Here is a 24,203-nt window from a genome sequence, read left to right as displayed (position 1 = left end):
GTCAAGACAGTGTAAAAAAAAAAGTACATATGGAGTTTGGGAAGCTGTTAAGATTTAGTTGTTAATATAGATTTTTTTTGGCACAATAAATATAGAAACAGATAATTATTCAAAATTCTTGTTCTATGAAGAGCAACTGGACAGATGTATTTGACTAAAAAATTCACAGCAAACCAAATTGTTAGGATAGTCCCTCTATTACTGTATTTGCACAACTTGTGAAAATATAATTTGCAGAAGGTACAGGAAAAATTGTTATGTGAATTGAAAATCATAGCTCACTGATTACTCATTTCTGTCATACAAGACTGGACTCTGACATTACTCTCAAACACACACAAAATTAATTAAAAAATCAGTAGGTACAAATAATTTAATTGCCATATTAATTGCAATAAAGTTCTGCTTCTCTATGATAGGAATTAAATGTCAGATTACTTTGCAGTGGAAAAAAAAAAATCATTCTAACTTGTAATGGGAGGTTCTGAACCAAAAGAATTACATATATTTACTAGTTTAAATTTGACTTGATCTTCTGCATAATCAAATATAAATTCCTGCCTAAAAATGATTTTCATAACTAGATTATTTTCAAACACTAAAACAAAAATCCAACATGATTATACAGTTTTGTTAAATTTTCATTGACAAAATAATTTTAAGATGACCTTTCCTGGCACACTGAACACAATTTAATTATAATTATCTTGAAGAAATGTCTTATTATTTAAAAATTCAATGAAAGACTTTATTTTAAGATCCCTGTTCATGTTATCTCATTTTTAAACATGTTAGGAAAAGAATCCAGTTGGTTAGTATTACATAATCTATGAACATTTCAAATATTTCCTGGCATCTTGTAAATAAATAAAGGACGAAAACATTTTTAATGAGAGACCTAGTGGAAAAATAAAATTCTGCAACCACACACAGGACTAAACTTTGCTGCCTCATAGGCCAGCATTTCCAAGAGAAAATATCAACACAATTCAGATGAATGTTGCATATGCTCCAATTTTTAGCCTTTTTGTGGGCAGTAAGCATTAAATAGAATTTAATATTTTTTAACTCTCATGATCAACGCAGATCTAAGGCCTCTCTGTGGCAAAAAGACAAATTCCAAGCCCTTCTACTTCATCAACCTGATGGTTCATGATATTCCAAGTGTGGAAGTCTTATTATCAGCTAAGAATAGTATTTGCATTCAGTTACCAGGATTAATTACTTTCTTAGACTATTTTTTTAAAAATTAATGGAGGATACATAAAGCATCAGAATTAAACTTGATATTTTTCAAGGACTTTTTGACTTTCCAAGGTATTTTCTTAGAAGTACCATCTGCACTTTCTATGTGTGAAGGGTGGCAGATTCTGTTACAAGGTGCTGAGGCACCTCTTTCTTTCCTTGCATATTACTGTTCTTCAAATCCTAATTTAGCACCATTTCTTCCTTCCAGAAATTAACTTCTAAAACTGGTTCTCATGAATAAAGAAATTTATTATCTTGGTCTCTCAGAACCCCTGTGATCAATGGTGTCTTCCATCTCCCTTAATCCCATATCAAAAGGTAGATGATGTAATATAGAAGATTGGTCTCACTTGTAAATTCAGCAAATTGAAATCTGACCACAGACCCTTTTCAGAAAAGTTCATTCCCACTCAAACATATCTAATGCAATTTTTTATTTCCAGTACCTTCTGTGCTCAAGGACACCATGATTCCTCCTCAAAAAAAAAATCCACACCAGTTTTTTTAAAAAACAAATTCTTTACACAGAGCTTACAAATTTCCATAATCACATGGAAGAACACAAAAAATCCTTCTTGATCCCTGTGTGCCTATGAAGAGCACAAATTCCAAAGATCCAAGCTGGACAGGTGTAGGATGAGACTTTGCCATGTGAGCCAAATAGCAGAACCCACAGCCCCAAGTGCACAAGGTTTCCATTAATTTTTCCTTGATTGAAATTAAAACTCATCAGCACCATTATGGAGTACTAAGATAAAAAAACTCCATGTTGCTCAGCCACATGGACAGCAGGACAGAAAGGAAATGCACAATGTTCTAACATCTGGAATATGGCAAATGTAGTGTCCACACTCAGATGAGACATGTTCAAAAGGAAGCAAAACAGGGCCTAAGTAAATACAGCTTAACTATGAGGGCACACCTGGACACAGTGGGAAGTTAAAGCTTTGGCTCTGGGATTCTTGTACAACAGGACTTTTCCTATCATAATGTCTAGTTACACAAGGAGATTACTGGCATATATGACTAAGAAGCAAAAGTCCTGCATCAAAGAAAAAGTCCTGAATCTAGAAATTGGATCTAAAACTACTTGTGCTATTTCAAATCTCACTTCACTGTCTGCATCATCCTTTCCTGCACAGTCCCAAGTAAATGAATTATCATATTGTTATTTCTTTTTCCTTCACTTTCCTCTATTTACTGCAACTAATAACTTCAGTCTAAACATGTTCTTCTCCCACAGTCTCTTATCTTTTTTCCAATACCCTCCTTCCCTTGATATCTATGTTCACCTAAACTTTCCCCTTTCAGACTTCTATTATTCATCATTACTAATTATTCAAAAAATAGCCTTTGTTAATTACTCACTACAATGCCAGACCCAACCTTAACAGTTTCTGAGAGTTCCATCCTATATTATCTTTACTACTACCCAAAAATGTTTTAGGAGGAATTAAAGAAACACTAAGGAGGTGAGAAATTTACACAGTTTTATGGGAAAAAGATTTTAAAAAATTATTTGTTACTAATTCTAAACATTTAGACAATCAAAATAGATCTTTGTTCCCTATGGTAACAAAAATGAACAGTAAAAACATAGTAAAAAAGTACCTAGGACTTTTAGATGTGTATAGATGGGGAGAGTGAAAAATTACATCTCTACTTAATTATTATGCATATCCAGTTTGACTCCAAAAATACAGGCCACCTTTATTACTGTTTTCTATGTGACTTAAGTAAATATGACTAAAATTTACAGTTTAGAGAGACTGGAAATAATGTAATTAGTTACTTATTCTTCAAGTAGACAGGTAAAAAATGGACATAGTACTAATGTAAGGGTATTCTCCCTTCTATCCATCTATTGTTTAACATGATTCTACCTGCAGGAAGCAAGTAGAAAGGTGGAAATGCAGAAGAGAAAAGATTTCCAAAGATTCTGGATTTATCTCTAGCAGACAACATGTGCCCCAAAGGATCTCATGAGCCTCAATAATTCATTGAACCACTGGTGTTGTAGATGGGTGTAGTGGTTTAGAATTGCTTCTGGTTTCTCCAGTTAATGCAACCAGAATTTCTATGTTGTTACCTTTAAACAGATAGCTGGCAAGGATTTATTAGAAAAATACTTAAGGAATATCTTTCATAATTTAGTCTGCATTTTGGATATTGAAATATTTTTAATGTATAAACTCTCTTCTATGACAGTAGCAGAACTTCTCCCCTGTATTTGTCATAAGCAAGTATAAGATTTTGTGTGCATGGAGCAAAATACTTCTTTCTGCACATTAGTTCCATTTCTCACATGATAATTCATTCAGTGTTGTATCCACCATAATGTGATTTATAAGGTAATTTAGCTAATTATCCTCCACTCTTCCATGATACATGGGGTTTTAGAACTCATATTGCATTTTAGCATGTCTAGTGGTTCAAGGAGTGTTCCTATTATCTTCTGTCTTGATCCCATCCACAACTTCAGAGCAGTTAGACTTTTCATCAAGTATTTGCTAAGTGACTGTGATATTAAGGGACTTGAATTAAGAAAACTCAATAAAATCTTACCACAGCAGTGGATTAGCCATAATCCCAAAGGAGGCTACTTGAGTCTAGATGACTCAATTACAATTGTTGGCCCACTCCAAACAACAGCTTAAAGTTATGATATAAGTTTCCCTCATTTTATTTGCTTTATATTACTTTTCAAACAAAAAGCATAAATTTAGTAACACCAAATCACGAGGGAAAATTCTTTTCCTCAGCACTGGGAGCCATACTTGGGGAACTAAGTGGAAAGCTGGAGTAACATTGCTGCCCAGCAACTGGTCTGAGGCCAGGTACCATCAGGGCACAAGGGAAATTAAACCCCAGAGTGGCTATCATCCTCAGAAGGCTATACTTGAATTCTTCATGAGAAAAAGCCTTGTTTATTTAGCAATATTACTATTACAAATTTATTCACAAGCAGAAACTGATTGTTTAATGGACTACCTTGGGAGGACTCTGTTTCTAGATGTTGAAATCTTGGGATAATATGTATAGGTTTGAATGATGCATAAGAGGGGAGCTACATCTTATTAGAAAAACTTGTGGTTTTTCAAAACTATTTTGCATTGATTGCAAGACAAGGAAAAGTCTGTCCTGCTCCCTCATGTATTCTCAAGGTCTATTGTTTTGAGGAAAAATAATCTATTTCTTATATATATGCATAATGAAGGCTATTAGTACAGATACCTATTACATAGAAAACAAAAGCATTTTTAATCAACAGATGTTTTTCAGAAGTAAAACATTAGGACTTTTCTTAATTGCAGTCAAGTTTTCTTAAAGGAAGGACATCATAATCCAGAATGAACATGTAAAATACTGAAATGTCTGAGGGAGAACTGGGATTAGTAACTGCCAGATAACAGATGTGTGAAAAAAACCTAACTTCTCACTATTTCCTGAAACATAAGAACAATTCAGTCCTGCAAATCAAGGACAACTAAATTTAATTGCAGCACCAGATAATTGTGTTTCTCACCTCTACTCTGGACAGCCCCAACAATGCAGTTGCAACTCGAACGGTGCTGCTCTGCAGAGTCCCAGTCATCAATCTCCTCTCATACTCAAGGGCTGACATCTGCTGCTGTGCAGCGAGAGCCAGGGCCCTCTCTCTTGACTCATTGATCAGTGGAATCCTCAGATTTTCCTCCAGAGTCTGACCAAGTCCACATTTCAAATATAAAACTGGTTGTACTGCGCTTGCATCTGTTAAAAAACCCAAATAAATGAAAGAGCAAAACAAAACCACAGACCACATTTATTAGCTGGTGGAACTGCAGAGAGTATTTAAAATTTCTAATCTCCAAAAAAAAATAAAAATACAAAATTCCTTCCATGTTTAGTTCCATGCTATTAATCTACTACATGCAATTTATTACCTATAATACTTTATTTTTCAGCATAATAGGGAACTAAAAATTAGCAAACTGAAATGCAACCTAAAATTTGGTTAATAGAGCTAAGAAATAGCTAATAAATTAGCTAATAAAAAAATCCCAGATTTAAATGTTACTACTATTGTGACAGTATTAAAAGTTCACCAAAGTCTTTTTGCTACCTACACAAAACAGCCACACTTTTACCCCTCTAGATGATGTTACACCCCCTCTAAAAGAAACCACCAGAAATTATTTCAAGTAGGAGCTACACTCTTTCTAAGATATGACTGGCAGGAGTATATCCCTGGCTATTAGAAGACAAAAGCTTTGGAATATCTGTCAAATCACAGCACTGCACAAAAAATCTGTGTTTTAAAGCTAGAAAAGTTCTAAATAAAGATAACTTGTCCTAGTTCATATGAGTAGCAACCTATATTCAGAAAAAGAAAATAAGAAAAATTGGAAAAAAATATTTATGTAGACTGTGTTGAAAACAATACAAGGTGAAGATCATCAACAACCAGCTGATGCTCTGAAGAGAATGAACTAGAAAACCTTAGAAGAAATATTGCATATATTCATTATAATGTATTTTTTAATATTCACTATAAACAATTTTTTTACCAGATAAATCTAATTAATTTTATGAAAAATCCACAGAAATAAAAGAATATTTACAAAAAACAAATTATTTGCTCTATTTTATTCTTCTCCCTTCTATTCACTATACCTTCTGAGGCATTGGTAGCACACAAAACATTTGGACTGTCCAGTGCAGGCAATTCTGAAGGCAAAGGTAAATCTCCTGTTCCCTCAATCAGATACACAAAGTCTCCAATCTGAAACGCAAGGACACACATCCACACACTTCAGAAAGCAACTCCCACAGAACAGAAGGTAAAGTTATACAACTAATAGCAAAGATATCCCAGTAACATCTAAGATCTGAGATGTGCAATAATTTAAATATTCAAGAGAACTGTTTGTTTTTTTTAAAAACTATGCCTAAATATAAGATAAACATTATTTCAAGCTATGCTGTGATAATAAAGTAACTTTAATTGATAATATTAAATCTGAAAAGTCAAGAAATTTCAAAAAGCAGAATCCTTTCAAACACCTCATAATTAAACTGAATAAGAGTACCCTGACCCATAAATACAGCAAAAAAATTGAATTCTATCTACTACAGTTATGTACAATTAAACATGTTCATGAGCAACCTTCCTTGCTCTTCACCATTTGGATTTTTTTAAAAAAATGTTTGCAACAGTTTTGAACCAGAAACATTTCTCTAGAAAGCAAAATCAATCAATCAATTAATCAATCAATCAATAAATAAATAAATAGGAAGTCAAGGCAGGTTAGCCCCATGTAGAAATTCTCCTTCGGAAAAAAATAAAGTTAATAAATCTTAATTATTTCATTTAAAAAACAGAAAACCTACAGAAGCTTCAAAGTAAATATAGACCTGGCTTAGAACAAAGAAAGTAATTTTTCATAGAGGAAAGGATCAATAACAGAGAAATAACACTTTGAGTTATAGATGGAATGAAAAAATTAAGGTGCAAATGAAAGACGGAAAAGTATTTTTGAAGAAAAGAAAAGTTACTGAAAGTACTCAAAAATAAAGTCCACAATCAGAACAGCCCAAACTATGAAGATATCTAATTTAGGTACCATGCACCTATCTGAACTAGGCAGGAGATTTAACATATATACTGCATATATTGCTTTGATAACTTTTTTGTGTTTACCACAATTTCTTTTTCGGACAATTTTAGCTTCTACTGATTGCAAGATAAAGAATTAAATGCCTCTGCAACAACTGATATAATTTGCACATTTAGTCTCCCTTTGTTTCTGTAAACCATATTCTGTAAAACTCTGCCCTACAAACATGTCTTCTTTCTTTTATTCTTCATTCCATATATGAAAGAAATAATTTATTTTTATAATTTAGTGCATCTGCCAACCAACACAATGTTTTCCTTTTAATACTGCTCAATAACATAAGAAAACCCTATTTTTTCCTTTGCCTTCATTTGGAGTTTCATCAGATATTTATGTTAAGGCTGAAAACACTGCAATTATATTTCTGACCCAGCAGAAGGAAAGCTATTCAACCTTGATGGTATTTTCTGCCCTTTCTTGATTCAAGAGCTCACACAAATCTTCCTTGAGAAGGATTAAAGAAACCTCCAGCAAAATTGGATTCTCACACACTAACAGCCACTCCTGGGAACCAATTTAAACAGGAATTATTCCTGTTTGACACAGTGATTTGGCTCCATAAGGGCCCTTAACAAGCTCACAGCACACACAACTAATTTTATGAGGGTGCTGGTTGCTTGGATGCCATTCTGCTATCAGCTACTTTTCCTGTCCTTTCTGACATCAATATGCTTATTGGAAGGAACAAACTTCCCCTATTTCCTTCCTGCTTTCAAGAGTTCTGGGGTTTTTATCTCCACAGAATGCAAATCCTGTATTCTTTCCACTGAGCTTTTTTCCTGATGCTTTGGAACAGAATGGATACTCCACTAAATTTTGAGAGTTTAGCTTGTATGCCCACGGTTTTAATGCTTCATATTTCCATTTTCCATCAGCTGCAAACAGGACAGCATCAACGTTATATAGAGTTTACTGTTAATGAAAATAGTTAATAAAAGAGCTGTTGAGCTATCTATCCAATCCCACTGCCATCTGATGTTTCAAAAGAATGTAGGGCTACTAGGAATTTGCAGTTGCCTGTGCAAGCCAGTAAGTAAGAGGAACAGATAGCAGTGATCTTCCAATAAACATTTTATTTTATACTAGACACTTAGCTGTAAAAGCCTGGACTGACACTCTTAAACTATGATTTAATATATTATTGTCACTAAAAATTCCATGTTGTTCACATTTAAATTACCTCCCAGAAATAAAGATATATTTTAAAAAGCAACACAGTTATGCTGAACAATATATAATATATTCTATAAAAACACCTATGATAAAATCTGAAAAATGTCCATTTCAATTTTTCTTAAAGAGCAATGAAATACTGAAACAAATCCTTGAGAAATGTGCCAAATGGCTTGTGCTATCATTTCAAACCTTAGAAAAGTTAACATCAAGATTATTCCAAAATAAGGAACATCCTTGAGGCCAGAAGCCTTGAATCAGTGTATCCTCTTGCTGTTATTACAGATATATATATCTGCTGCAGTGATGGATACGATTCCTAATCAGATTAAAGTCCAGTGATTTAAATCTCAATACCTTCTTCATTGATTATAATGAAGGAGCAGACCTACTCTGGTTACTATTTTGGTCTATCTGTCAAAAAGAGTAGGAAAAGTAGGTAAGAAATAAATCACAGAATTGTGATGCTAAATTAAATTATTTATTACATTTTATATATAGTACAAGTCCATGTTTGAATGATACAAGACTCCTCATTGTGTAAAGTCATTTGATCATCATACAGCATGCTGGCTGCACTTCTTTGTCAGTTAGATAATGGTATGACTGAAATATTGCAGCCATATACGAAATATTTAAGACAGAAAAATTCTTCCTATGCCATTACTATACAGCCCTAAAATCATGTTAGCTATCTTGCAGCTTCATCCTTCCCTAGATTTAATACAATTCCTCACAAGTTTTGCAATTAAGTAGATGAAGCTAATTTTTCTAACCTGAGGTTCTGCATATCAAAAATTCTGCACTTTGAGGAGCCTTTAAATGCATCACAACTCCTCAGCTAAGCTGGAAAGATGAGGTGTTCCAGAAAAAGTTACCATACAGGACTTAACAGCAGCTTCTCTGAGGCATTAGTGCTTCCTGCTGTGAAAAGGTCAACTAAACCTTTGTTAAGAATAGTGACTAGTAGCTCAGTGTCTAAATTTATTTCTACATCACCACTGGAGGCAACACTGGGGCTGTCAGAAATGTGCTTTTCCCTTTCCACCTGAACTATGATTGTCCTACATCTCTGGCCACATCTCTCAGATTAACACTCTTTCCTTAACATGTCTAAACTGCCCTTCTCTTCATTGTTTAGCTTTCAAGCTCTATTCCTTGTGTAGCATGAGCCAGTTCCTCTCAGCCAGGGTGTGTACTTCTGCTTCTAACGAAGATACAGCAGGTAAATTGTCAATAGCAGAGATTTAAAGAGTATAAAATCGTAACAGGTAAAAGGAGATTGTTAGATTTACTTCTAGACAGCAGTAGGCCAGGTTCTTCCTTGTCTAGAGACTGCATCTTGATATTTCATCAAATTAAACTGATGTACTTAAAATTCCTGTATGAATGTACTGCTGTTAATGTGTATGTCTTCCCTAATAATTTCTCTCTTTGAATGACGCTGAGCACTGGATTGATTTTCCACTGGACCATCCAAAAAGTTTGCTACTGACACAGGAACATAAATACATCCTCTTTGTGGGTGATTCCCTGCTGTCAATAAGGTGTGAGCTCATTATTTCAATGTATATTCGACAAAAAAAAAAAATCCTTCTTGTATTTTCAAATACTGGACAGAGTCAGAAAGACAGGCTTGAGCATCACTGCATTAGTCTTATTTTCCTTTATGAACAAGATGAAAAAATTAAGCTAGGTGGCATAGGCCAGGTGGCATAGCCAAAGTCATGTTTAAGCAATAAAAAAATCCCATCAAACACACAAACACCAAACACTATCAGAAGTTCCACGTTCTGTAGAAGGTAAAAATATGGAAGCTGAGAATGTGCAGGAGAAAAAGTCATTTAGTTTTAGATGCACTGTTACAAATCACCAAAACAGGGCAGAGAGAAAGGCAGAGGCATGAAATTGCACAGGGGGGAAGCTGAAACACAGAGGCAAGGTTATGAAGGTAAGAAGCAAAATTTAAACCTTGAGATAAGCCACACACAGAGGATTATAGAAACAACAGGGTTTTGAAAAGCATTGACAGCCAGAGACAAAACACAGCAGATAGGTTAAAGAGGTGAAAAGATGGACTAAAGACACAGAAATAAGATTGTGACCACTGAGATAAAGGATTACAGGAACATCAAGAAGTTGGAATGCAAGGTTTAAAGCTCTGAAATTTGTTCAAAATCAAATCATAGTAATTTGATTGAATTTCAATTAAGAGTATATGGCAAAACCCAGGCTACATTAGTCAAGAGAGACTGAAAGGCTGTGGAGTCAGTATTCATCTTGTCTTTTCTGAATGGAACTCTGATTGAGAGAAAAAATTTAAGAGACAGCAAGGAAAATTATTATTCTACTTTGACAGCATACCCTAAGTACAGTGATGAATACATGAAGAAGTAGAGAACAGTAAAGTCTTTATCCATTCCCTGCCTATGCATTATTCTTGCACCTACGTCAAGACAAATTATTTAAATTGCTTCTCTTTTCTGAAGCTGAGATGCCTAGAAAAGCCACCAAAATAACATTCCTTGAAGTATTACTTTTTATTACTTAGTGGTTTTAAAGTGAAAAGCTGCCTGCAGCATTCCATACAATTCTAATTATGTGTAAAAAGACAGTAAACAGTTGCCCTTGATCAGGACCTTCAAGCCCCTTTTCACAGCACTGCTTTCATTCACCCTATTCATGAATAATTGGCAAAAGTCCTGATTCTTACCTGACATGATAAAACACAGAACACACACTTTATTCTTACCTTTTCATTAACCAGAATGACAGTGCAGTAACGCTTTTCCTGATGAAAGGGATGGAAGTGAATATCTAAGGCTGCAGAACCTTTCGCTTTCAAGACCACTTCTTCCATTGGACTGAAGAACTCATGCAGGAGGCCAGATTGATCAGCTGTTAAAATAAATTTAAGTGGATGTTTAGATACAATAGCACAGGTTGTAAAATAAATTAGTTGCATGAGTTTAAAAAAAAAGGATATTGTATACAGCCTCCTGTAGCAATCAGTATTTAAGGCACACCTGTAATGAGTAATCAGTATTTACAGTTACAGTTGTGTAGATGTGCTGCAATATTCCATGCTGTAATATTTAAATACATTTTACTAATTACCTGTGTTCTTATTCTGTGCAAAACTGGGAAAGCAGACAGCTCTCACCATTAAAAATTCCTTAAGGAGGTAGAGCCACTAAGAAAAGGTCTACTCACACCAGAAGGGAGAAGTATAATTCACTGCTATTTAAACAAAGAATCTCACTATCAGAGCAGCAACTTATGTCTGAAATCCTCTAGAACAGGCAAAACCTAATTTCTGGCAACACATGCTTTTTTGCACTGCTTTCACAAAAGTATTATGCTGAGCAAGAACCTTAGGGTTGAATCCAGCAGACTCTGACTTTCCCACTTTATGTTTCTCATCTGCTAAGCACATTTTAACACGGCAGAACCAGACCTTCAAGCTTTTCTGTCTGGCCTTCTAGGTAGGACAGCAGACTTAAGAATAATATGAAAGTGAAAACAACAGAAATTAGTGAAATCACATAAAAAAACTATGCCAAATTCAGGCCAAATGGAACAGAGATGGAACACCCACAACTTCTCTGAGTAACCTGTCCAACGCCTCACCACCCTCACAGTAAGAATTTCTTCCTCATATCTAATCTAAACCTGCCTTCCTTCTGTTTAAAGGCATCACCTCTTGTTCTATCCCTACACTCCCTTGTAGAAAGTCCCTCTTCAGCTCTCTTGCAACTCCTCCAGGTACTGGAAAGCCACAATAAGATCACCCTGGAACCTTCTCCAGGATGAATTTTTTGACTGTGATGCACAATTTAAGGCAAACATTTTATGAAAACTATAAATAATAGCTACTGAGAATACCCATAAATAATATTTATTGAACATACTTAGATGTCAAAATCTTGCATCTGTAGATAATCTAATTTCTACTGTAGTAAGACATGGGGTATTGCATAGGTACTTACAGCAAGCCTCTTCCTTTGAATCTTCAGGCAATGCACCAATTCTTGAATTTAACAGGCTATTTTCAGAGCTAAAAGGAAAAAAAAAAACAGTATTCTAAAACTGGACATTTCTACTACCAGTAAGTAGTTTAGTTCCCCTTTTTATGAATAAATATTGGAAAACCAAATATTTTAAACACAAAAAAAACTCCAAAACAAAAACAAAACCAAACTAAACAAGCAAACAAAAAATACAAGCAAACAAAAAATACAAACAAAAAAAACCCCAAAAAAACAAAACAAAAAAAACTACACCAAATCACACCACTACATTTTGGAACCATTTTCCAACCAATAATGTAAAAAATCACCTTATCCATTTGAGGTAGCAACAGAAATTACCTTTATTAGCTAACATTGCCTTTAATCATTCAAAAGGAAACATAATCAAGTTTTTTACTAAGAAAGGAGAAAGGGATGAATCTTAACCTAATCACCTGAACTCTGTTCATTACAATATTGCTTTTCAAGTGGATTTGAAAAGAACAGATATACTCAAAAAACAGCTTTGAACAAAATCTCCTTTGAACTCCCAACTCCCCAAAGCAAACTGTGCTCCTGACCATCATATTTTCTTAATGTGACTTTATGTACTTTTTTATACTTCTTCACAAGTAATTCCTATTCTTGTTGACAGGTGTTAAGATTGTGCAGTTACATTTATGGAAGGAGAGCTTTGCTTAATTTACAACAAGCACAGAGCTCAAAGATGCTGAAAACAGTACTGCAATGTATCTCAAAAAATACTGAGAATTTCAGCTCAAGACTCAGATTTAAAATTATCCACACATAAAAGTCATTTTGCCCAGCAGTAAAATTTGATGAACCAGCATACAGCAAACAATTACTACATTCAGTGTTTGATGTTGGATCTCTCTTAAATTAAACAGTTAATCTTGCTGGGCTAAGAAAAAAATCACAACCTTTAATAAATGGACTTGCAAAATTCTCAGAATATGTTACCCTGGAGATTTGTTTTAATACCTGTACTTAAAGACCATTTTTCAGAAAGGAAAATGATCTCTGAGTATATGCATACAACATACTATTTATACTGTATTTTACAAAAAATAAAAATTTTATATAAAACCTAATTTCTCTCAATGCTCTATCTTTGAATGAGAATGCCAAGTCATGCTTGCAAAAACAGCAGAAGAATCACTGTAAAACTAACAAATAGCTCAGAAGCTGTATGAAAAAATAATAAGAATAGTACAAAATACATTACATTTTTCCACTGGTGAGGACTGTACGTTGAATAAGTTCTATTTTCAGACCTGAACAACTGAGAAACTCATTAGACTGATTTAACACAGTATTGAACTTCTCTCAATACCAATTTTTTTTTTCTTACTTCAGTGAACAAAGCACTTGCAGGTAAGTGATGGGAAAAGAAAACAAACCTGTGTCGCGGAAGACATGAACATTGTGTCTCATTCTTCCACACAACAAAAAGAAATAGCATCTTGTTCAATAATAAAACTGAAAGGAATAAAGTTCAGAAGGTATAAGAAGCTTTGGTTGTGTTCAAAGTCTGGTTCAATACATCCTCTTTCAATACACAGAGAAATAAGGAAAAGGATTAGGCAGAAGAGCTTAAAGCTGCCGTAAAATAAGTCTACACAGACTGTTCACCGCACCTGGGTCAGGCAAATCCCTGGGATCAACACAGAATGTGGAATTAATGGCTCAAAAGCAGCTCTGTGGAGGAGAACTTGGGAATACTGGTAAATGAAAGATTACAGATGAGCCCAGAGAGCCAAATGTGTTCTGGGCTGCATCCAAAGCACCGCAGGGGAGGGAGGGGGCTCTGCCCCTCTGCTCTGCTCAGACCTCACCTGCGGGGCTGCACCCAGCTCTGGGGTCACAGCACAAGAACCACAGAAGTGGCCAGAGGAGGGCTACAAGTGGTCAGAGTGCTGGAGCTCTTCTCCTATGAATATATCCTGGAGAAGATAAGGCTCCAGGAAGAGCTCACTGTGGTCTTCAATATTTAAGTCCAGGCCAGAGGGAGCTGGGGATGGGGGAGAGAGGAGAGCAGCTCATAAGAAAGAGATACCAAGCAACTTCTCCAACTGCCCCTAATTTAGTTTGGGTTTTTTTGCTAACAAAGCAAGATAATTTTACTGTTCATTAAATGAAAAAAAGTTCAAGATTATGTTACAGGTGAGGCACTTTCAGTTGCCTGGTTGAGGTGTGAATACTTCCAATTCAATTCTTGCTGTGATTTATTCTGAACAGTTCAGATTCAAATTACAGCCTGGATAGGAAGGGACCTTTAAAGATCATCTAATTCCAACCTGCTTCCATGCTTTTGCACCAGCAAGACTCTAGTATCTGCTACCTGAGTTGTCAGATACCAGTTCCAACATAACACCACAAAGCCACTGGGCTTGCCATGTTATCGAGTGTGCCAAAAATCCAGATCAAAAGGAAAATCATCTCTGCAGTCAACACAGGGAGTGTGCATACATCATCATGACATATGAGCTATCCATATGTCATAGTGTGCCTCTACTCATCATTCCAGGCTCCAAACAAGCCAATAACTGATTTCCATCCAACAAATTCCCAGAAAAAAATAATTGCTTTCCTATATGTATTTGGAGCAGAATTTACTAGATGATCTTTTCAATTCCTTATAGCTCCAGATTCTATATATTACTGAGTGGGGAAAAATGTGCCAGACACCATAAGGAAATCTTAAATTCAAAGAGAAGCATCTTAATCAATGAACTTTAGGATGTTTAGCAAGCATGCATCTTATCAGAAAGAAGGGATACAACAAACTGCTTAGAAATACATTGAAAATACTGAAACATTTGAACACAAAATTCACATCTGAGATACTCACCAGCTTCCACACTCCGTGGAACAGTTTGTGATCTCAGAACAAAGAGTAGGATAGAAACCAAAATAGGAGCTACCCAAAATAGGTACTAAGGCTTAGAAGAGATGTATTTCTTTTATATCAAATATTACCCAGAATCTTAATGACTCCTGATAACATACTTGTAAATTGTATTTTCTGAAACAACAGCCGTTAATGCTGTATCTCATATTATACAGAGACACTATTTTTAGATCCTGATTTATTTTTTATTCTTCTAGTATGTAAATACAGGTATTCTGCATAACATAATTCTTTCCTTAGCACATGAAACAGCTTAGAAAAAGAAGTGCAAGAATAAACTTCAGAAAATTGAAATTGTTTGGAATTCCTGACATTATCTCCATTTTAAAAAAAAAGAGTTAATTTATTTAACAGTAAGAAGCTATACACAATGCAGAGCTTCATTTGAAAGTCATTCATTATTTTTTTCCTTTTTTTGGTTCAGAATACATTTCTTTAATGTAAAAATATTTATCAAAATTCACAGCTTGTTTTACAAATCAATCTGTGCAATCATGATCCAGCCTTATGGACTCTGTACTGCATATTCTGCTTAGTCATGGTTTTAGAATAGGACTATTAGTGAAACATTGGTACATCTTTACCACTTTCTAGTTTTACATGAGGAAATCTATGAAGGAAAAGTTACCTATTAAATATAACCTTCAACTTTTACTGTCATTTGATACTTTTTTCCCCAATGGACATAATTTAAAAATACCAACATGCTTGAAAGCTATGGGTAGTTTTACATTACATAAAATTTCTGAGCCATGAGGCATGCTTCTCTCCACCTGGTTTTCCTTCTCCCACAGGGAGCAGACCATGCTGGCACACAGATGGAGACCAAAGATAATAATTGAAGTGTCAAGGGCTTGGAAAAGCACAGAGAAGTGGATAACTTGAAATAGTCTTGTCTCAGTATACTTAAAAGAAAAACTATGTCAACTCAATTTAAAAAAAAAAAAGTACTGCGCTTCTCACCAGCCACCATCCAGATCTGCATGAATCAAGTCTTCCCTGCAGCCACTGAAGGACATTGGCTACTGTTAGTTTTAGCCTTAGACAATGCTGTGTCCCAGCAAGGACACAGTTCCTCAAGCTCTAGCTCCAGACTGGGATTGTTCCAGTCACACTGTGATGAACCCACACCACAATGACTCAAGGGTTGGTCTCCCCTCCATCCTGAATGACACCGTTTTGGGTGCCTGTGGCACTGCCAGAGGGGAAAGCTGGCAGGTAAAAGGGTCACCTGCCAGGCAAGGCTTCTTACAGTGAGGTTTAAAGTGGATCTGACATATCTGGAGGCACAGGATGAAGATGCAGAGCGAGTGCTGAGCCCAGTTGGTCGTGCTGGGATGATTAAGTTGCCATTTGCATACCTTGGTCCTGACATCAGTCTCACAGACACAACTACCCAAAGGGCAAACACCAACTTTACAGTAGTTTTATGGTTACAGAGAAATTTCTACATGGCCCTCAATTTGTACATGGCATTTTCTGGATTTACCAAAAGAATAAAAATGATTGAGGGCAAAAATCTTCTTATTGATCAGCTATGAAATATACACACACTACTTTTTTAATACAGATTTCAGAAGGTTGTTCCATTCAAGAAAAAGATCTTCTGAAAGGGGGAATTAAGTGGCTTCTGTTATCATAGATAAAAGAAACATCTAAACATAGAGCAAATCAGTACTGGAAATTTCTAAAGACCTAAGATGCCCTGAAATCAATTTCTGTAGGAATGAGATCTGGATGTGTGACTAAAATCACACTGTTTAGACTGATTGTCTGGGGATAAATTAAGCTGAAATATACAAGATGATTAAGAAATCCTTTTCTATATCAACAATTATTATTCACTTATTTAATTTTAGTAGAAATATTATACTTTAGAAAACTAAAATTATTAAATTATGTTAAAATATGTGTATTTTTTTTCTTAATAGTAAAATGTTCATTATTTTTCTGCTTTTAATTTTTTCTATTTTTTTTTTTATTTTATTTTTTAAAAAATAGTTTGAAAAACAGCCTGCATTTAATAACATGGTTTGGAACATTTCTATCATTACAATAGAACCTACAGTATTGATGAGGCAGTAGTTTATGATATTTCCCAATAAGCCCTGAATAAGTGTTTCAGGATTTTGAATGTTTACATGAACTTTAGAAATTACATATCCCAAACTGTGGAAAATATTTTAAATTATTAAATGAAGAATTACTGAACTACTAAAGAATATTTTTTTTTTAATCTGTTTATAATTTTTTTGCAGTACTGTCCTCATTTCAGCTGGGTAGAATTCATTCTTTTTTCTTAGTAGCTGGCACAGTGCTTTGTTTCAGAATAGGATGAGAATAATACTGATAACACTCTGATATTTCAGTTGCTGCTGAGCAGTGCTTACTCTAAGTCAAGGATTTCCAGCTTCCCATGCTCTGCCAGAGAGCAGATTCACAAGAATCTGTGAGGGAGCATGGCCAGGGAGGCTGAGCTGGAGTGGCCAAAGGGACACCACAGAACCTCAGGCTCAGCATGAAACCCAGGCAGAGCTGGCTGGGACCCCACTGCTCAGGGACTGGTTGGGCATCTTCTGTGATATTTCCATGTCCTAAACTGTAATTCTTTACAACAGGCAGCACACAGCTATGCACAAACAGGTAATATTAATAGAAATGTATAAGCCAATACATTATAGTTATCAAATGTTATCTGGAACTTACCTAAACTTTACCTCTTGCTTTACTTGCCTGGCTTGATACATTTTCTCTGGGTGCACTAAATAGTTTGTGGATTCCAGCAAAATTACCCTGGAGCATGACAAGCACACATAATGACTGCATTTTTAACTTGCAGAATGAAGATGAAATTCAATTTATTGTAACTTTTAAATGCAGGCTCAGTAAAGAAGCTTATTATCTTCAATTAAAGATACTTTAAAAGTACTTGTTGTGGTTTAACCCTAGTTTTTCTGTAAAGGATCTTCTCCCTTGGTATCAAACTAGCATTTCCTAGTGCTATTTGCAAGTAAATAATATATACCCCAATGAAACACTAGATTGTTCAAAACACTGGAAGCCTGATAGAAAGTATTTTAACTGTAGATTACTGGTTCAAATGTTGCCCAAATTGATAATTACTTAACGTAGTGGTCAAGTAGCTTTTGGATGATATAAAACTAAATTACACAAAACTAAATTACTTCATCACTTCATTGATAATTTCCAAGGGAGTTGTCCAAATCATAGGACTGATTCAGCCTCACTGACCACCTCAAGGACTTCAAAATAAAAGGCAGAAGCTAATTAAATTCATATGATTACTACACACAAGGCTTGGAGCAGAGGAAACAGTCCTGCTACAGGATTGTTGTTATTGTTACTATTTGTACATACCAATCCTAGTCTGGGGAGAAAAGAGAAATTTAATTTGCAGATTCTGCAACATGTATATTCATGTTGCAAAAAAAAAAGCTTAAAAATGTTGTGAAAAGATGGTTCTTCCAAATAAATGAATGAGATGAACCAATGCTTAGTTCTAAAGACTAAAGAGAAAATATGGAGTCAGATCACATAAATTGTTTTTAAAGGGGCGCAACAATCTATTTTCTTTGTACTAAGGAAAGTAGCAGTTATAACTGCAGTTGTTGCAACTATGATGAATACAAATTAACAATTAGACTAACTGATAATGATGAAAGCCCCAAGGCAAAAGCCTTTTTTTTTTTTTTTTTTTGCACGCTTAATAACTTAAACAGCAGAATAAAGCAGATTGGGGAAAAACAACCAACTATTAATTAACATGGCTTGTTTCTCTTTGTAATTCTGCTGGACCTCAGCCAAACACAACAATACAAGCAAGGTTCATGAACTCTGTTTGATTAAAGCTCCAGCTTTACTGGAGCTGGATCTTGAGACAGATTTCAATTAAGGCTTATTTATCTTCTTTATTCATTATGATAGCTTCCACTTCATAGTGCTTGTAACAATTTTGGGAATGTAAATCCCTATCATTTAACCTCCAGGTTTTACATTTTGAAGAAGAAGAAGAAAATTATGGAAAAGAGTGGATAAAACAGCAGGATCATTAAAGACTTGTCTTTATACCACTGTCTACCTGAATGTGCCATCGGTTCTGAAGGGATTAGTAACATTTAGGTTCAATTTCTTCAGCTCATAACATGGGGATTTGCACTTTATCATACCCTACAAAAGAACAAAAAACACAAGGCTAATAACCAAGTTATCGTTTTTTCCTTCTTATCTTTACATGTCCTCTATTTTTTTCTCTTGCCCCAACCTTCCTTTCAAACAGAATCAGAGAGGCTAAAAAAAAATAGAGGCTCACATAAACACCATCTAAGTTCAGAAGTCTATCCCAATGTGCTCAATGAATGTGGATGACAAACATGGGCCTACCTGCCCTGATTGGGCACATCTGACAACTACAGAGTCTCTGTGGTTAAAAAGCTCAAACAAATACAGAAACATCTAACACAAGCTTGTGGTCCATCTACACGTGACATCTGAAATCGCTCGGCTGAAGCACATCAACACCCCATAACAGAATTTCCACTAAGAGTCCTATGCTGAAAAGGCTCCAGATTTATTTTCAGAGCAATCAGTGCGAATTTTTCCAATTTATTCAGGATCCAAATGTGATTTATGTCCTTACAAAGCCTACATATTTCTCTAGGGTTTTTGCTGCATGTACATAGTCTAATATTGGAAATCTGAAAATTCACAGGTCAAAGGCGAATGCTGATGGTAACTCACATTATCTCAGTTCCCTTTTTTTTTGATATAATGTACAGAATAACAGTATTTTTTTGGGTGACAATATTGATCATACACATATAAACTTACAAGAGGCTCAATATTCTTAACTTCAGATTTCAGAGAGAATGTCAGTGTGGCACCATCTCTTCCATCAACTTTATTTGAGATCAGTATCAATACTGCTTCAGCAGGGTGCAGGAAACGAATTGTGAATTCCACATTTATAAAGCCTTGTCTCCTATGAAAAAAAAAGAAAAAAGCACAAAACAGGGCACAGAAATTACTCAGAAATGTAATTTCAGGAGAACATTTCAGTCTTTCAAAGGGAAGGGTCCTAGAAAAGGAAGTCATTTGTTTCCTCTGAAATACTTTGTTGTAGTATAACCTTCTGCCTAAGAGTACCTTAAAATATTCTAATAAAACACTATATAGATAAAGAACAATACTGAATCCTTATTGCTTTTTACATCAGTATATAGCTTAATTTTTTTTTACACACACACACACTCACTAGCACAGAAAGTTCTCTTTCATTAGAGTATCACCCTAAGTTAACAACTGATCCCATTTATGCTCCTCTATCTGAATGGATTTTTCTGAGTTAAGCAGTCAGCCTGTTATGCATTTTGTGGGGTGGATCTAGACAGTCTTAATCAGATTATCATTGAAAAGTGAGAAAGAAATTAGTTAAAAACCCTTCAGAATAATTAGTGAAACTGAGTAATTAAGAGGGATAAAAAACAAAGTTCTCTTGCACAAGCAACAGCTTTTCTCTAATGGGAAAACTGGAGAAGACCACACAGGAGAGTTTAGACTAGGTACAAATTCAGACTTTATTTGCATCAGTCCTTCAATGAAACAAGAACAACAAGAAAACTTTAGTGCCTGAAGCTCTCACTTTGAATCACTCAAAATGTCTCTCTGATTTTGATATTAGTCTTAACAAGGCAGGAAGTCTCCAATTGTCAATTCTGGATATTGATGATGTAAATCCTGGAAGTTCTGTAAACCTGGCTCTTACAGCTTTCAAGTTCCTACTGTGGAGACGGTTCCAATTATGACACTGAAGAGTTGCTGAGTCCCCCAGAATCTGAGGCTCCTTGCTCCCCTCACCATTCAAAATGTTCTGAAAAAGCATGCTGTGATGCAGCCACCCAGAGGAATAAACTGCCTGAGACATACACTCCCAAAGCCACTATAAAGATAAAGTTTTAAGAAGTGTGCTCTGGTCACAAATAAGGACAGGCAACAGCAGTGTGCAGCCCTTTCTGCCTGAACTTTGCCCTCTGACTTGTGCAACAATTGAGAATTTGGATTTAAATTGTTATATTCTGTGGCAAAACCACAAAGTTGCTCAGTTTTTATCTCTATTAATACATGTTGTGTCAATGTAAAGTGAGGGGAAAATTATCTTATGGAATTGTTGTATGACCTTGAGGGTTTTTGGTATTCCTGCTGTGAACTGCAAGTCTACACAGCACAGTGCAGTGCCCAGGAGAGTGGGAATCTTGGATCAAGAATTCAAGATGCCATGTGCAACATGTGACACTCAGCTACACAAGAATGTCAATCCCATTACTGTAATTTCCAAACCCACCTACAACATTATGATCTAACATAAAGAACCTGCAAGACTCCCATATGGCTTGTCAATTCTTGGAATTTTTAACACTTGCACCAGAATATTAAGAAAGCTATTAGTCTCAAAGAACCTATTTTTCATTTAATGATCATGACATTATGATAAACTCTGAAGAGGTTACTGTGCATGACTGGCATTTCCACAGATTTTTATTTCTATGCAATTTTTCAAATATTTGTTTTTATATATAATGCCAAGCAGCTCAACAACAAGGTTGTGCACATTTTCTTCTGTCTTGATTTTGCTTTGTGGTTTGTTTTGGGTGTTTCTTAAAGGTGAAGTGGAAAACAACCATGGTATTGACCTTTCATACAAACACATGGTATTTTCAAGGATGAAATTTATATGATAACTCTTATTTGAAGTAATTGCAAAGAAAATGGAATCAAATCAGCCTCACAGCTTGCTGAAAACATAGCATTATTTGTTGTTCCCTTTGCATATATTTATAATAGGCATGTAATTTAATACTGACGTATTGATGGTCCTTAAAAAGCACTGTATTTAAGTTGAGTCTTCTTGAATTTGACCTTCACAGTTTATTTTCATACAAATGTTGATCTTTTTTATTCTTTTTACAATCTCTAATCCATTTTATCTGTAAATGGATATTTTGCCAATAAAATTAAACCTAAAATTAAACCCTGTTAACTGACAGCCAGAGCCACCACATCCCTCTTGTCTTCACTAGTTAAACAGGGATTAATGAAATTCCTGTGTTGATTCAAAAAGCTGCATAGCACAGAAAGAGCAAAATTTACTTTGTGAACAAAAACAATGAGATAGTGATATACCATGAGTATTTCTACCAGAAATTATAACCTGATGCTTTCCCAAAATTAAATCTCTTTCAAATTATTAGAATGAATAAGTAACTACATCACATCCATCTTGGTGGGGAGGAAGGATGGGGCAAAAAGATGCAGTGTAATACTACTCAAACCTGTGTCATGGTCTCTTTAATTCCCAGTCATGCCTAAATTTAGAATAAGAACCAAAATCTGAGACTTCAGAAGAAAAGAAATCTACCTGCTCATGCTTCTAAAATGCATAGATGCACAAAGTGTGAATCAAGTTTTGATTCTTTTTAATTTTTTGGAAAAAAAATATATACTTTGGAGACAGATGACTCCTGTAATGATCTGAAGGCTTATAAATTGCTCTTAAAGCTCTATTGAGCTCAGCTGCAAGAGTCCCACTGAAATATTCCTCTAGATTTGTTCCAGGTTAAGGAGAAAAACCTGACCCTTATACCAACTAATTTTGCCCTGTTCGCAGTTGAACACATTTCTAGAGTTTCACCACTCTTTAATTAGTAAGTTTCTATTTCTGTAATGTTACAAATAATAATACTAACAAGTCATTACTTACGTAGCAGGAATGGTAACAGTGTTTCCCTTAGGCAAAGAGAAATCACCAGCATCTCTTCCCACAACAATAGCACTGTATGCCAAAGTATTATTGCTCGGGTTTTTTAGGCGCACCTACCACAACAAAAAACAACAAGATCAGATGATTTTTACTCATTTTTCAGACTATAAAGGGTGTGTTCTGCAGGTAAGTTCCAAAATACAAACTAAGGATATCAAAAAATAAGGAAGTATTTCAAATAACTGGGTAGATAATTTTCCTTCTAAAGGAGTGCAGATTTCCCACAGACGATCCAATCTTAATTTTTGAGAGTACAGTGTACACTGCACTCCTATGCCTGTGAATCCCTCATTCCTCTCTTTGATCTCAGATTTATCAAATTTGTAGATTTTTTCATGTGCTTTCAAGCATAGAGAAAAAAACAGAAGTGAAATCCCAAGACTGAAGGGAATAAAACCAGAAAATGCACACTTTAATCTTCCATATTTAATAGCCAAATGACATGAAACCTATTAATTATTTGTTGTAGCTTATACATAATATAAACATACATACACACAGTGTTCTAACCTTGCATTACTATGAATCTAAATTCAGTGGTATCATTACCTGCTTCACAATGGTAGCATGGAGAGGACCTGTAAATTCTATACTGCTCTTGGGTAAGTACTGAGGGAGAGTGTCATACAGGTGGACACACAAAATAAGCATCATGACAGGGTTTGGATCACAGATATCAGTGGCCTAATATTGAAAACAAACAAAAAAAATTACCAGGTGTTTAGTTAAAAATGTGCCTGGATAGACTAAAGAAGAAGGAAAAAAATTAAGATAATTCTCATTATTAAAATATTTTTAATCTAACCTGTAATAACTGGATTATTCTCATGACTAACATGAATATGAATCTTGTCACTGCACAAAAAAAACCCTAATTATTAAAAACATTGACATGTTCTGGTGATAAACCTAGGGTAAAAATTAAGCTCAACTTTTTTCCCAAAGGTTTATTTTATATATAACACACATAATTTAATATACATAATTTAATTTATAACATACCTAATTTAATTTATAAAATAATACATAATTTAATTTAACAAAATAAACATAATTTTATTAAATGCAGCATAACAGAAAAAGCATGGAAACTTTAATGTCTGGAAAAACATATGTCTTTACTAGCTTAAAAAAAATTAAAATCTTCTAGTTTATGTAAAATACCTTCTCAAATACTCCTACATACAGTTTTGCAACTGTTTATGAAGACAATTTCACCTTCCAAATAACAAAAATTTAATTGTTTCTATTGCAGATCCTTTTATACTTTTGTAAATTGCTTTATAAAAGGTAGCAAATATTCCTGAAAGTTAAATATTTGATTTACAGAAATAAATTTGAATGGC

At 34.8% G+C, this 24,203-nt stretch overlaps 1 protein-coding gene across 12 annotated transcripts in view; it reads right to left on the bottom strand.

Annotated features, from left to right (window-relative positions):
* CFAP47 (cilia and flagella associated protein 47) overlaps positions 1-24,203 on the bottom strand; it is a 262,430-nt gene that overhangs the window by 156,355 nt on the left and 81,872 nt on the right. For all 12 annotated transcript variants that reach the window (XR_015284086.1, XM_086879766.1, XM_086879767.1 and 9 more), the window contains 9 exons: positions 23,407-23,541; positions 22,798-22,910; positions 19,872-20,022; positions 19,123-19,211; positions 17,730-17,816; positions 12,071-12,138; positions 10,834-10,979; positions 5,905-6,013; positions 4,775-5,001 (listed from right to left, as the gene is read on the bottom strand). Coding sequence is in view for 11 of the 12 variants with exons in the window: in XM_086879766.1 (XP_086735892.1) it covers positions 4,775-5,001; positions 5,905-6,013; positions 10,834-10,979; positions 12,071-12,138; positions 17,730-17,816; positions 19,123-19,211; positions 19,872-20,022; positions 22,798-22,910; positions 23,407-23,541 (1,125 nt within the window). In the remaining variant the exon portion in view is untranslated. The remainder of the gene's footprint in view (positions 1-4,774; positions 5,002-5,904; positions 6,014-10,833; positions 10,980-12,070; positions 12,139-17,729; positions 17,817-19,122; positions 19,212-19,871; positions 20,023-22,797; positions 22,911-23,406; positions 23,542-24,203) is intronic.

The sequence above is a fragment of the Cyanistes caeruleus genome, chromosome 3, assembly GCF_971803275.1.
Source record: "Cyanistes caeruleus chromosome 3, bCyaCae1.hap1.1, whole genome shotgun sequence".
NCBI lineage: Eukaryota > Metazoa > Chordata > Aves > Passeriformes > Paridae > Cyanistes > Cyanistes caeruleus.
The sequence above is the reverse complement of the archived record's forward strand: the minus strand, read 5'-3'. Positions and strand labels throughout refer to the sequence as shown.